This window comes from Anolis carolinensis, chromosome 1 (assembly GCF_035594765.1).
Source record: "Anolis carolinensis isolate JA03-04 chromosome 1, rAnoCar3.1.pri, whole genome shotgun sequence".
Lineage (NCBI taxonomy): Eukaryota > Metazoa > Chordata > Lepidosauria > Squamata > Dactyloidae > Anolis > Anolis carolinensis.
Window position 1 is genome coordinate 103,552,404 of NC_085841.1, and position 14,623 is coordinate 103,567,026.

General features: G+C 43.8%; 1 protein-coding gene across 3 annotated transcripts in view; it reads right to left on the bottom strand.

Annotated features, from left to right (window-relative positions):
• Positions 1-14,623, bottom strand: part of lin28b (lin-28 homolog B) — a 133,026-nt gene that overhangs the window by 102,773 nt on the left and 15,630 nt on the right. Inside the window, exon 1 of one of the 3 annotated variants that reach the window (XM_008119964.3) lies at positions 450-535. The exons of 1 other annotated variant lie outside the window; for it this stretch is intronic. In XM_008119964.3, coding sequence (XP_008118171.2) covers positions 450-480 — 31 coding nt within the window. In that variant the 5' untranslated portion in view covers positions 481-535. Of the gene's footprint in view, positions 1-393; positions 536-14,623 lie in introns of those variants that run through there. One more of the 3 variants, XM_008119965.2, reaches the window with a different exon arrangement.

Consider the following 14,623-nt stretch of genomic DNA (forward strand, 5'->3'; position numbering starts at 1 on the left):
AGGGAAACCGGGCGGAAAAGCGGCCACCAAACACACAAGGAAGGAAGGAAGAAAGAAAGAAAGAATCCAACGTTAGTAACATCCCTTGGCGCCGGGACAAGAGGGGGAGGATTGCTCCAGAGGGAAAGAAAACACAGGCGTTGCGAAACCAGCCTCCCCTTTCCCCGCTTCCTAAAAGCACAACAACAACAACAACATCGCAGGAAGGAAGGAAAGAAAATCCTCTGTTTCGAAAAAGGCACCGCTGCGGTAAAGGCAAAGGCAGAGCGTGTACAGCAAGGCGAGCTGTTTCTCCCTCTCCCTCCCCAATACACTTTCACTCACACTTCTCCCCCCCCCCCACCCAACACACACACACGGACACACACACACAAGTGGTTGTGCCGTACATACGTGCGCTTCTGCCCTTTAACGCCATCTCTAAACCACCCCCGAAAGCGATACTTTACTTGGGTACTGCTGGTTGAGCACCGAGCCCATATCCCTCCCCAGAGGAATTCGCCGGCGAATGAGCCTCGCCTGGGCAGCCAGGAGGAGGAGGAGGAGGAGGGGGAGGAAGGGAGGAGGAGGGGAAAGGGGAGGGGGCGACCTAGGGGGGAGGAGGAGGAGGAGGAGGAGGAGGGAGCAGAGGAAGCCGGGGAGGAGGAGGTGGTTGCACAACCACAAGGCAGTGTCTGCTGCGAGTGAGGCCCCGACGCCGCTCCTTCTCTCTCTCTCTCTCTTTCCCATTCCACGCTTCTTCTCTCTCTGCTTCCCTTTCCTCTCCACCGGACTCGCCTACATCCAGAGTCGTGGGGAAGGGCGGTTTGCTGGGCGAGAACTGTGGACCCAACGTGCCCACTTGCCATTGATCTGCACTAACCATTTAACGCAGCTTCCAACTGCCACAACTTGCGAAAGAAACAAAGCCCTGAAAGCGCATTTATGGTTTGTATCACCACCACGGATTTCCTATGGAATCATCTGCAAAGGAACTTTCTTCCATACCAGTTCGAAACGACATTAAGTGGTCAGTGTAGATGGGGCCAAACCTTGCCAAGTACCACCACCACAGGGTTGCTGTGAGTTTTCCGGGCTGTATGGCCATGTTCCAGAAGCAGCCTCTCCTGATGTTTCGCCCACATTTATGGCAGGCATCCTCAGAGGTTGTGAGGTATATTAGAAACTAGGCATGGGAGTTTTATACATCTGTGGAAGGCCCAAGTGGGAGAAAAAACTCTTTTGTTGGAAGCAAGTGTAAATGTTGCAATTAATCACCTTGATTAGCATTGAAAAGCTTTGCAGCTTCAAATCCTGGCTGTTTCCTGCCTGGGGGATCCTTCATTGGGAGGTGTATGCTCGCCCTGATTGTTTCATGTCTGGAATTCCCCTGTTTTCAGAGTGTTGTTCTATATTTACTGTCCTGATTTTAGAGTTTTTAAAATACTGATAGCCAGATTTTATTAATTTTCATAGTTTCCTCCTTTCTGTTGAAATCGTCCACATGCTTGTGGATTTAGTGGCTTCTTTGTGTTGTCTGACATGGTGGTTCTTAAGAGTGGTCCAGCATGTCTGTCTTCTCAAATAATATGCTGCGTCCAGGTTGGTTCATCAAGTGCTCTGCTATGGCTGACTTCTCTAGTTGAGTCAGTCTGCAAGAGAGGATGCTTCTGGCACATGGCCATACAGCCCGGAAAACTCACAGCAACGCGATGACAATACTGGTAAGGGCCTCCTGGGTTGCTGGGCCCCTCCACACACCGCCCACGTGACTGCGCCCCTGCCCGCCCTCCTTGCTACCGATTTCACCTCGACGCCTCCGAGGGGGCGTGGCCAAGGAGGCCGGAGCAGCCAATGGGCACAGCGAGCGGTTTTGACGCGCCAGAATAATTTATGAATGAACGGCCACTCTCTTTCCCCCCCCTTCCCTACGTAGATCCGGCAAAGGAGGGGTGTGTGTGTGTGTGGGAGAGAGAGAGAAAAAAGCCTTCCTTTCCCTTTTCTTTCTGGCTCTTCGCCGGGAAAAGAGAGCTGGCTCTGCGCGCCCGAGAAATGTCCGCGCTGAAGGGAGCCGGGGCACCTAAGCAGGGCTCGGCTCAGGGAAATGGGGCGGGAAGTGAAGGCCAAGGAAGGTGCCATGTAGTTGGATAGTTTTCCTCCGGTTTTTATTAGGCGTTGCCTGGAGGTAAGTGTCCCCAAGTGGGCCAAGGGAAGTCCTCCCATTGAACGGAGATCGCTTGGCAGTTCAAGAGGTGCCAAACGGCATGAATTCTACAGCAATGAGAATTTTAATGTAATTGCATTTTAATTATTTTAGGGTATATGTTGTAATGTTTACTCATGTTTCAGTTTATTCAATCTTATTGGATTGTTTCTGTTTTATTTTCATTTCGATGTTTAATTTTTTTGTTGCAAGTTTACTGTTGTTATTGTGCTTTATCCTGTAATATTTTTGATGTGTTTGTACTTATTTGAGGCATTGAATGTTTGCCTTTTTTATGTGTCCCTTCCTGAATCCTTTCAGGGAGAGAAGGTGGTCCAGAAATAAAGTTTTATTAAATTATTTATATTATTATATTATTTATATTATTATTATATATAATATAATAATATTAATAATATAATAAAACTTTATTTCTGGACCGCCCTCTCTCCCCGAAAGGACTCGGAAATTATTATATAATATATTACTATATTATATAATATATTACAATCTGTTGGGAGTGCCTTGATTGAAAATTCCACGCATAGAATGTTTGCCCTTTTATGTGTGTGTAAACCGCCCTGAGTCCTTTGGGGAGAAAGGGCGGTTTAGAAATAAAGTTATTATTATTGTTGTTGTTATTAGCCCGGGTGGCCATCTGTCGGGAGTGCCTTGGCTGAATCTTCCTGCCTGGAAGATTGGGGCTGGACTAGACAGCCCTTGGGGGGTCTCTTCCAACACCTGATTCTCTGTGAAGCTTCCCCACAAGTCGCGGCTGGGAGAAGTGCTTCCTCCTGCCCCACGAAATTTCATGGAGAAACGTGGAAAGGATTCCTGCCTCGTTAAAATCAACAGGGTTTCCATGTGTTGTGAAAGGCTTTCATGGCCGGAATCACTGGGGTTTCTATATCTGTGAAATGTTGTTTGTTTGAGACAAGTGTAAATGTTGCAGCCTACACAACCAACAAACAATCTATCTACAGATCCACTAAGGAAATCCCACAAATGCTAACTTCAGTAGAGGACAAGGGGGATCCTCTCACCTTTGCAGGAGACTGCCCTTATGCCAGGCAGCTGTGGACAAGGCGACATAGGGACCACCAAACGCAGCAGCAGCATTGCCCAAACACGAATCAAGGAACATGAAAGGCACTGCAGACTCACTCAAACAGAGAAGTCAGCCATAGCAGAGCACTTGAGGAACCAACCTGGACACAGCAGATTATTTGAGAACACAGAAATGCCGGACCACTCAACCAACCACCATTCCAGACTACACAGGGAAGCCTTTGAAATCCATAAGCATGTAGACAGTTTCAACAGAAAGGAGGAAACCATGGAAATGAACAAAATCTGGCTACCAGGATTTAAAAACTCTAAAATCAGGACCGCAAATAAAGAACAACACTCAGAAAGCAGGGGAAACCCGGAATTCCAGACATGAATGAATCAGCTAACACCTCCCAACAAAGGGTTCCCCCAGGTATGAAGCAGCCAGACCTGAAAGACTATTCTATGCTAATCAAAGCGTCCAATTGCAACATTCATACCTGCCTCAGGCAGACAAGAGTTCTTTCTCCTACGGTCCCACCCTGAACATTCCACAGATATATAAACCCCACTTGCCTAGTTTCCAACAGACCTCACCATCTCTGAAGATGCCTGCCATAGATCTGGGAGAAACATCAGGAGAGGATGCTTCTGGAACATGGCCGAACAGCCTGGAAAACTCACAGCAACCCAACAGGATTTTGTTGGAGAGGCAGAAGGGAGGGAAGTGCCAGCTCAGCCCACTCGTGCCTGGTCCCTCCAGAAAGAACAGAGCGCCCAAAAGGGGCCACGTTGGAAGGGGTTGAGGGTGCGACTACTGAGGAGAAGGACGCCTCTTTAGTTGCACCTCGTCCTGATTCAAGGTCGAAGCCACACGGAGGGTGGGTTTGATGCGGAGGTTTCCTCCCTTGATTCTGGAAGACTGGTTGGAAACTAGTGGCACCTTAACTGGGAGCCAAGCAGGGCCCCGAGGGAGGGAAGGAGGGCGGGCGGTGGGTCGAAGGGATGTGATTAATGACTTCCGAAATCCGAGGGCAGTTGGGAAGGCCAAGCTTGGGCCGAAGTTCTCTAGGGCGGCAATGATGGGCCTCCAGGTGGAGGAGGGGCCTGGAAGGTGGGCTGAATGGGATTTGCCAGGGAAGAGGAAATGGGTGGGTGGGAGGATGGAGAGGAAAACAAAAAAGAAGAGGCTGGAAACTGCGCACTTTAATCGCACCCTCCTCCTCTTTGGGGGAGTGGACATTTCAAACACGTGTTAAGGTTGGATTCTTTCCACGCTTGGGAGGTTGGGTGCATTCACACTGGAGAATGGATGCAGTTTAGCCCCACTTGAATTGCCTGGGCTCAATGCAATGGAATTCTGGGGCCTCACCAAGCTACAATTTCCTGGATCCCACAGCATTGAGCCATGGCAGTATAGCTGTATTAATTGTACAGTGTAGATCCCTGGTTCCCAACCTTTTTTTGACCAGGGACATTCCCCAACATTAGTACCAAAAGGGTTGGGATTTTTTTGGTCAACTTTAGATTCGGTTTGGTTATTTGGGGTGCTGAGTCAGAAAATGGCATTGGATAGACCACATCAGCTCTAGTTTCTGATACAGAACGTATGCCATCCAATAGTTGCCATATGGTTTTCACCCACAGAAAACCATATTTAATAATCTAGAGCTGATGTGGTCTATTCAATGCAATTTTCCGAATCAGCACCCCAAATAACCCCAGGAAAAGGCTTAAAAATGAAGACACCAAGACATTTTTTTTGGTTGGGCTGTTTTTATCTATAGTAGTAATAGTGAGGCCACAGACAATATTTTAGTTCTTGTGGACCATTGGTTGGGAATTAATGGTGTAGATTTGCACCTCATAAATTTGAGCAGGGCTTACAAGAACCATTCAGCTCTGTACTATTTATTTAAATACTATAAATAAATAATCTATCACATGTAACTTAGTAAATATTGGGTTGATCCCATCCCAAAAAAGATTGCTGAAGTACAGGCAGTCACTAAGTTACAAACATTTGACTTACAAACTACTCATAGTTACAAAGGGGATGAGACAACAGGAAGTGAGAGAAATCTACCCCTGGGAAGGGAAATTCAGTCCTGAAAGAATAATCATGGGGGAAAGGGATCTCCACTGAAGCTTTACTGAAGCTCCACTGAAGCTGAAGTTAAAAAGGCATTGAATGTTTGCCTAATATGTGTAATGTGATCCGCCCTGAGTCCCCTTCGGGGTGAGAAGGGCGGAATATAAATGCTGTAAATAAATAAATAAATATCTCCAATCCTTGTTTCCACAACAAGCCATTTTTTTCCAAAATAAAGTGATCACAGGGACAGAAAGTGAAGTGAAATCTGAACAGAGACACAGATAGAAAAACAAATTCCACAGGGGTGTTAACTTGGGGACTGCCTGTATATGAATGTATGTATCTGTGTAGGTGTGCAATAATAGTTTTGCAACTAATATTATATGGTGACCCAACCATATAATATTAGTTACAAAACTATTATTGCAAGCATGAAAAGGAACGCCAGGAGAAAAGGAACATCCAATGGGATGAATGCAGGTAAAAAACAGTATCCTTTGAAGAAAAAGAACTTCATGGCTTCTTCCCACTTTAATCCTCCATCTTTTTCAATGTTTTTTTGGTTTAAAAACCCTTTCCCTTGAATCAAAGATCAAGGGAATTCACAAAAAGCACAACATAGGCTGATCAAAATACAGGTTTAGAGAAATGTATTATTAAAATGGAATTAACCAATAGAATTAAAATATTTAAAGCATACATTGAAAATATAAAACATAACCAAAACAGTATTGCCACAAAGTGGAGTCCATGACATGCAAGTGTGGAGAAGAGCAAACCAGACCACCTACTACAATGCAGCCTGAGCCCTGCCACATGCACAATGGAGGACCTTCCTAGAGCAACACCAAGTGGCCAGCTACTGGTCAAAGGACATTTAGTATAATGCCAAGTTTTTAACTTTGTACATTACAACTTGTACCCTTGGTTCACTTCTGACATAAAGAAAAAGTAATACAGCTTGTGGGAATGGAAAACAAGAGAAAAACTGTTGTGAGCATTTGGAACTCCCACTAATTAGTGTGGGAATGTACAGTTGAATATTTAGGATTATACAATTGGGGTTGTTGTGTGTTTTCTGGGCTGTATGGCCATGTCCCAGAAGCATTCTCTCCTGATGTTTCACCCACATCTAGGGCAGGCGTCCTCAAAGATTGTGAGGTACAATCCTTTACACATTTATCTCTGTAGTTCCATGGGATTTCATTCAGGAAAGTGTCACACATGGGGAAAAAATCTGATTATTTCCCAGGTGATATTAAGTCAAGAGTTTGGGTGGCTGTGACTTAGCTAATTATCTTCTGGTTGCAAAATATGTTTTTCACCTTCCTCTTCTGCTAATTCTTCATATATGTGTTGTGTGTGTGTGTAGATATTAGATGCATTCATACTCCTACTGCCCACACATACATACATACTCAGAATGCCATCGCCCCCCCCCCCCTTTCCCTATTTGCCCTGAATATGTTTTTATGAAATTGCAAAAGGTTGTCCCTTGTTGTTTCAGGTCTGGCGACAGTCAGTCTGAACAAACAGGGAAGGCTCTCGGGACTTGCCTGAAGGGGCCTATTTACTCCCCTCTTTGTTGCTTTCCAGGGAGGGGTCAAAAAGTGTAGTTCCCCTTCTCTTTGGGATCATACCCTTCCCTCTCCCCAAACAAACAAACAAGGTAAGTCAGCTAAAGCACGTAAACACCTTTCTACCGAAAGGCTTCCCCCATTTTTCTTTAGAGAATGCCCCCCATCCTGACATTCCTTTGCTGTCCTCAACCGTAAATTGCCAATCGGGTTGTTTCGATCCTGGAGGTCTCCCTGCTTCCCCGTCCACGCCGCCGCCGGCTTCCGCTCTCGCCCCTCCCTCCCTTTCCCCTTTCATCTCCCTTTTTGGGGGAGTTTGCAGGGCGCATGCGCAAACCCAATCCTAGGAGTCCCAGTTAGCGATTGCTGTCGAGCCGGTTCCCATTTATGAAGACCCTAAAGCAAACCTATCACGGATTTTTCCGGGCAAGATGTGTTTCTGTGTGTGTTGCCATGGTTTTCCTCTGAGGCTGAGAGAACGTGACTCAGGGTCCTTCCACACAGCCCTATAACCTAGAATATCAAGGGGGAAAATCCCACAATATCTGCCTTTAACTGGTGTATCTGAGCCCACACTACTCTATATTTCCAGTCCAAAGCAGATATTGTAGGATTTCCTTCCTTGATAATCTGGGTTATAGGGCTGTGTGGAAGAGCCCCCAATTTCCCAATTGGAGAGTGGTCTCCAATGCTCAAACTTCATGCTGGCTCCCTGAACTCATAGTAGCAGGCATAGACCTAAGGGTGCATCTACACTCAATACCTGATTAATTGCATGTCCTATGTTATCTTATTTTCAATTGTCTTATTGTTTTTAATACATAGATATATTTTTCTATCTTAGATTTTATGATTTGGTTTTATATATATGTAAGGCATTGAATTTTGCCAAATTATTATGTTGTAAACCACTTTTGAGTCCTGCCTTGGGTGAGAAAAGCGGTATATAAATGCAGTAAATAAATACTAAATAAATAATCTGCAAGGATGCTCTAACAACTATTTGTATGGAAACTCTACACTTTCCATCATGTCAAAGATTGAGATATAGGCAGCCTAGTAAAGTCCTTCCCCTGGCATGCACACACTATAAACCCCTCTCATCCACTTTGGCTGCAACATCCTACCTCCATGAGCTAAAAATAATATTTTCTAATATTTAAAAGTAATAGAAAATAGTAGCCATGTGGCAGCATGTAAAAGCAGTCCCAAACATTTCTAGTTTGCACGGGATACAACTGTTTCTTACTGAAGTCCTAAACTCAGTAACAAGGGAGTAAATACCAACAAACAACTCACACAAAAAATTGTTGCTGATGTCCATAGGAATATGAATCTGCCATTTTTAAAAAAATTGTAATTGTTTTTTAATTTTTGTACTCACTGGTGTTGTTTCAATTTGTATTGTGTCATACCTGTTGTTAGACTCATTTGGGAGAAAAGCAGGATAAAAATAAATGTATACAGAAATGCTCTAACAACTAAGAAATTATTTGTATGGAAACTCTACACCTTCCAACATTTCAAAAATCAAGATATAGGCAGTCTAGTAAGATTCTTCCCCTGCCATGCATACACTATAAATTCCTATTGACTACAACATCCTACCTCCATGACGTAAAAATAATATTTTCTAATATTCAAAATATTAGAAAATGATAGCCATATGGTAGCATGTAAAGGCAGTCCCAAACATTTCTAGTTTGCACAGGATACAAGTCCTAAACTCAGTGATAAAGGAGTAAATATCAAGAAACAACTAAGAAATTATTGTTGACGTCCAAAGGGACATGAATGTGCTTTTTTTAAAAAAAAAAAATTGTTTAAATTGATTTTTATTTTTGTTCTTATATTTTAATGCATTTGTGTTGTTTTAATTTGTATTGTTAGGTTGCTTGAGTCCCTATTTAGGGAGAAATGAAAGATAAAAATAAAGTGAATGCATACATAAATAAAGTGAGGTATGCACACACTATAAAGTCCTCCCCTCCACTTTGGCTGCAACATCCTACCTCCATGAGCCAAAAAGTTATATTTTCTAATATTCAAAAGTATTAGAAAATAATATCCATGTGGTAGCATGTAAAAGCAGTCCCAAACATTTCTAGTTTTCACAGGATACAAGTGTTTCTCGCTGAAGTCATAAACTCAGTGACAAAGGGAGTAAATACCAACAATACTCAAAAAGAGGAAAGTGCTTAAGATTGAGCCAGGGGATGCTGAAGAGTTTTTATTATTTGAACAACGCTTAATTATTTTAGGTGCTTTAAGGGATTTAAATTATATTTTAAATTGTATTTAAATTATTTATTTTATTTATTTAAATTGCATTTTATTTAATTTACATTTATTTATTTATATTTAAATTATTTAAATTATATTTTAATATTTACTTGTCATGGATTTGGGGCTGCACTGTTTTTTAATGCTGTGATCCACTTTGCATCTCAATCCAGATGAGTGGGTTTTCGTTGTTGTTGTTGTTGTTGTGTCTGGCATTTATTTCAGCAAGATTGTGTTATTGTTGTTGTTGTGCTTGTTTCACTTTTAAGAGTGAAATTGCCACGTAAAAAGGCGCAATTAGAAAAAAAAGGAATTCGCAAAACGTTTCCACAGAAACTCCGGTGGGGAGAGAGGGCTCTGAAAATGTGAAGGCCTCCAGTATTAGCGGCATTAAGGTTGGGGTCAGCGGACTGGTCACTGGTGTCAGATGTTATCGGCTCATTCATTTCCTGCAAAGGAGATCCGCCTTTCAAGTCCCGCGCGAGGAAGAGAGCGAGAGAGAAAGAGAAAAACAGAGAGCCTTCGCCAGCTGGGAACCTCTTGCAACCTTCCTGGATCCCCCCTCATTCTCCCTTTAGAAAAATCCTAACGAAATAGAACATACGAGGGGAAGACTACATAGCAACAGCTCAAAACGAAAACCATAGAGTGAGAGAATCACTTGGGAAGACCCAAAGCAATCTTCCTAAAGCAGGCATGGGCAAACTTGGGCCCTCCAGGTGTTTTGGACTTCAACTCCCACAATTCCTAACAGCCGGTAAGCTGTTAGGAATTGTGGGAGTTGAAGTCCAAAACACCTGGAGGCCCGAAGTTTGCCCATGCCTTTCCTAAAAGCCACTGCTTTCACTGGCAAGAGACCGCGCCTTCTAGTTGGTGACTTTTAATTCCCTCTTTCCGATTTAAATCTTGCTCCCCGAACAAAGCGTGCGTCGCACCTCCTTGGGTACATCCCTAAAATGACACCAAACGACCTCAATAGGAGGCACGGAAGGGAAAAGCTCATCGGGGGAAGGGGCATGTACACCGTAGATTTAATGCAGTTTGACGCCACTTTAACTGCCACGGCTCAAGGCTATGGAATCCTGGGAGCGGCAGTTTGGAGAAAGGCGAAAAACCCTGTCCAATTGCACACCTCAAGATCCCATGGCATTAAAGGGCTGTCAAAACTGCATTCATTCTGTAATGTAGATGCCCCCCCCCCCCCCCAGAAGAAGCCGATCTTCGGGGGCATCTAATCTATAGAACAGTGTGGTTCCCAACCTTTGGACCTCCTTTGTTTTGGACTTCAGCTCCCACAGTTCCTATCAGCTGGTAAACTGGCTGGGATTTCTGGGAGTTGTCCAAAACACCTGGAGGCCCAAAGGCTGGGAACCACTGCTATAGAATGAATGCAGTTTGGCGCCCATTTAACTGCCATCGCTCAATGCTGTGGGATCCTGGGAGTTGCAGCCTTACAATAGCTTTAGCTTTCTTTTCCCCCTCCCCCCAAATGTTGGTGCCTCCTATTCTAATTCCATAGCATTGAGCCATGGCCGTTCAAGGGGCATTGGAGACCCCCGAAGGGTCGCTCTGGGCCTGACCCGGAAATCTAGGGATGCTCTCAAGAAGAAGGAAGTCCGGCTGAAGCTCCCCTGGAGAGAGAAAACCCTTCTTCTTGCCCTTCTTGCCTACTCCATTGGATGAGAAACAGACCCGGAACTGGGTTGCTGTGAGTGTTCCGCGCTGTATGGCCATGTTCCAGAAGCATTCTCTCCCGACGTTTCGCCCACATCTATGTCAGGTATCCTCAGGGGTTGTGAGGTCTGTTGCAAACTAGGCAAATGGGGTTTATATATGTGTGAAAAGTCCAGGGTGGGAGACAGAACTCTTGTCTGTTTGAGGCAAGTGTGAACGTAGCAATTGGCCACCTTGATTAGCATTGAATGGTCTTGCAGCTTCGAGGACTGGCTGCTTCCTGCCTGGGGGAATCCTTTGTTCGGAGGTATTAGCTGACTGATTATTTCTTGTCTGGAATTTCCCTGTTTTTGAGTGTTGTTCTTTATTTACTTTCCTGACTTTAGAGTTTTTAAAATACTAGTAGCCAGATTTTGTTCATTTCCATGATTTCCTCCATTCTGTTGAAATTGTCCACATGCTTCTTGTGGATTTCAATGGTCTTGACATGCTGGTTGTTAGAGTGGTCCAGCATTTCTGTGTTCTCCAATAATATTCTGTGTCCAGGTTGGGTCATCAAGTGCTCTGCTATGGCTGACTTCGCTGGTTGAGTTAGTCTGCAGTGCCTTTCATGTTCCTTGATTCGTGTTTGGACACTGCTGCATTCACACTTGTCTCAAACAGACAAGAGTTCTTTCTCCCACCCTGGACTTTGCAGAGATATATAAACCCCACTTGCCTAGTTTCCAACAGACTTCACAAGCCCTGAGGATGCCTAACATAGATGTGGGTGAAACATCAGGAGATAATGTTTCTGAAGCATGGCCATATAGCCCAGAAAACTCACAGCAACCCAGACCCGTAACTACTCTGGAAAGAGGAGAAAGGGGGAAACAGCGCCCTCCGAGGAGGAGGCAGACCCATTCTCTGTCCACGCAGAGCCGTGGCTGAGCTTCATCCACGGAGGAGGAACCTGACCTGCTCCGTGCCCGATTTCCGCGACTCGCTGGCGCCCAGCAAAGCCCCTCTTCCTTGGGAAGGGCCACCCGCCCTTCTGTTACAAAGAAACAGCTCCGGTCCATCAGGTTTTGCTAAAAAAAGGAGTGGCACAGCCGTCGGTACATGCTCAGAGACGCTCTTCGTTCTCCTTCGGAGTCTACAGTCCCGAGAGGAAGGGTTCCTACCCTGTAGATCAGGGGTCATCAAACTTTTTAAGTGGAGGGCCGATTCATGGTCCCTCAGATTGTTGAGGGGCCAAGTTATCATTTGGGAAAAAAAACCGAACAAATTCCTATGCTCACTGCACATGTCTTATTTGTAGTGCAAAAAACAAAAAAACAAAAAACAAAAAACAACCCAACAACAATCACTTATTTATATATTTATTTGCTACATTTATACCCCACCCTCTCTCACCCCGAAGGGGACTCAGAGCGGCTTACAAGTTGTATGTACATACAATATATTATTAGCATAGCACAATATTAGAATTATATATTGCTATATTGTACTATACCATTATACCGTAATATTATTAGTAACATTACATTTAATATATAATATATAATTAATATTATATTATACAATATTATTATATTGTATTATTATTATTAGCCACTGTAAGTCCCCTAAATAAATAAATAAATATTATATTACATTATAATATTTATTATCAATATTATATGTATACACAATATATTATATTATTACCATATCATTCATTTACAATATTTCATTTACAATATTGGTACAGTAGAGTCTCACTTATCCAACATAAACGGGCCGACAGAACATTGGATAAGTGAATATGTAGGATAATAAGGAGGCATTAAGGAAAGGCCTATTAAACATCAAATTAGGTTATGATTTTACAAATTAAGCACCAAAACATCACGTTATACAACAAGTTTGATTACAAAAAATAGTTCAATACGCAGTAATGCTATGTAGTAATTACTGTATTTACGAATTTTGCACCAAAATATCACGATGTATTGAATACATTGACTATAAAAATGCGTTGGATAATCCAGAACGTTGGATAAGCGAGTGTTGGATAAGTGAGACTCTACTGTAATTGAAAAAACAATACAATATTTAAAAATAAAAATAATTTTAACCAACATACTGTAAACTTATCAGGATTTCAGTGGGAAGTGTGGGCCTGCTTCTGGCCAATGAGATAATCAGGTAGGATTGTTGTTGTTGTGCCTTCAAGTCATTTCAGACTTTGGGCGAGCCTAAGTCTAAAACTGAGGGCGGGGGCCAGGTAAATGGCCTTGGAGGGCCGCATCCGGCCCCCGGGCCTTAGTTTGGGGACCCCTGCTGTAGATCGTGCACGGGCAAACTTCGGCCCTCCAGGTGTTTTGGACTTGAACTCCCACAATTCCTAACAGTCGGTAGGCTGTTAGGAATTGTGAAGGTTGAGGTCCCAAACACCTGGAGGGCCGAAGTTTGCCCATGCCTGCTGTAGATAGAATGAATGCAGTTGTACCCCCAAGGTTCAATGCAATTGAATTCTGGGGTCTGTATTTTGAGAAGGCAGACAAGGCGCAAAAAAGACCTTGCAAAACTATGGATCCCAGGATTCCATAGCATTGAGCCATGACAATTAAAGCAGTGTCAAAGCGCATTCATTCTACAGTGTAGGCGCCCTTCAGGCGTATTCCAGCGCCTGAACCCGATTTCCATCGAAAGGAGTTCTATATCCAAGGGATATTAAAGGAGGTCACTGGTCTTCCGACTGAATGAACGGCAACACGGGCGGGTTTCATATTATGATTCCTTTGGGGGAATCTAAGCAGCCTTAAACCCCTTTGCTTATCCCAGAGGAAGCGTGCTTAAGGCAACGTGTCCTGGGGGAGCCGCGTTTCTGACATACAGCAAAAAACATCACCCAAAAGACACTGAAACAGCTACCAAAAATCCTCAAAATACATCGTGAAAGCATCCGAAGCTCCGCTTTTACCACCAGACATAATGATTAAGTGAAACATCATTAAAGCTTTTGCCATAATGGCCGCTTTAGGTATTAACGTGTCCCGACTCCATTTGTGTGCGTATTTGTGGCAACCTCTCCAGCCTTTTTTCAGTGCTTAACAAAACCTTTTCTAGCAATGTTATAGTGGGTTGCTGTTTATTTTCCGGCTGTATGGCCATGTTTCAGAAGCATTCTCTCCTGATGTTTCGCCCACATCTATGGCAGGCATCCTCAGAGGTTGTGGGGTCTGTTGGAAACTAGGCAAGGGAGGTTTATATCTATGAAAGGTCCAGGGTGGGAGAAAGAACACTTGTCTGTTGCTAGTGTGAATGTTGCAATTAATCACCTTGATTAGCATTGAAAAACCTTGTAGCTTCAAAGCCTGGCTGATTCCTGCCTGGGGGATCCTTCATTGGGAGGTGTTGTGGCGCAGGCTGGAGAGCAGCTGCAATGAATCACTGCAATGAATCACTCTGACCAGGAGGTCATGAGTTCGAGGCCCGCTCGGAGCCTATATTTGTCTTGTCTTTGTTCTACGTTAAAAGGCATTGAATGTTTGCCTATATGTGTAATGTGATCCACCCTGAGTCCCCTTTGGGGTGAGAAGGGCGGAATATAAATGCTGTAAATAAATAAAAATAAATAAATATGCTCGCCCTGATTGTTTCATGTCTGGAATTCCCCTGTTTTCAGAGCGAATTTCTTTATTTACTGTCCTGATTTTAGAGGTTTTTTTTAATACCAACAAAGGATCCCCCAGGCAGGAGTCAGCCAGGCTTTGAAACTGCAAGGCTTTTCAATGC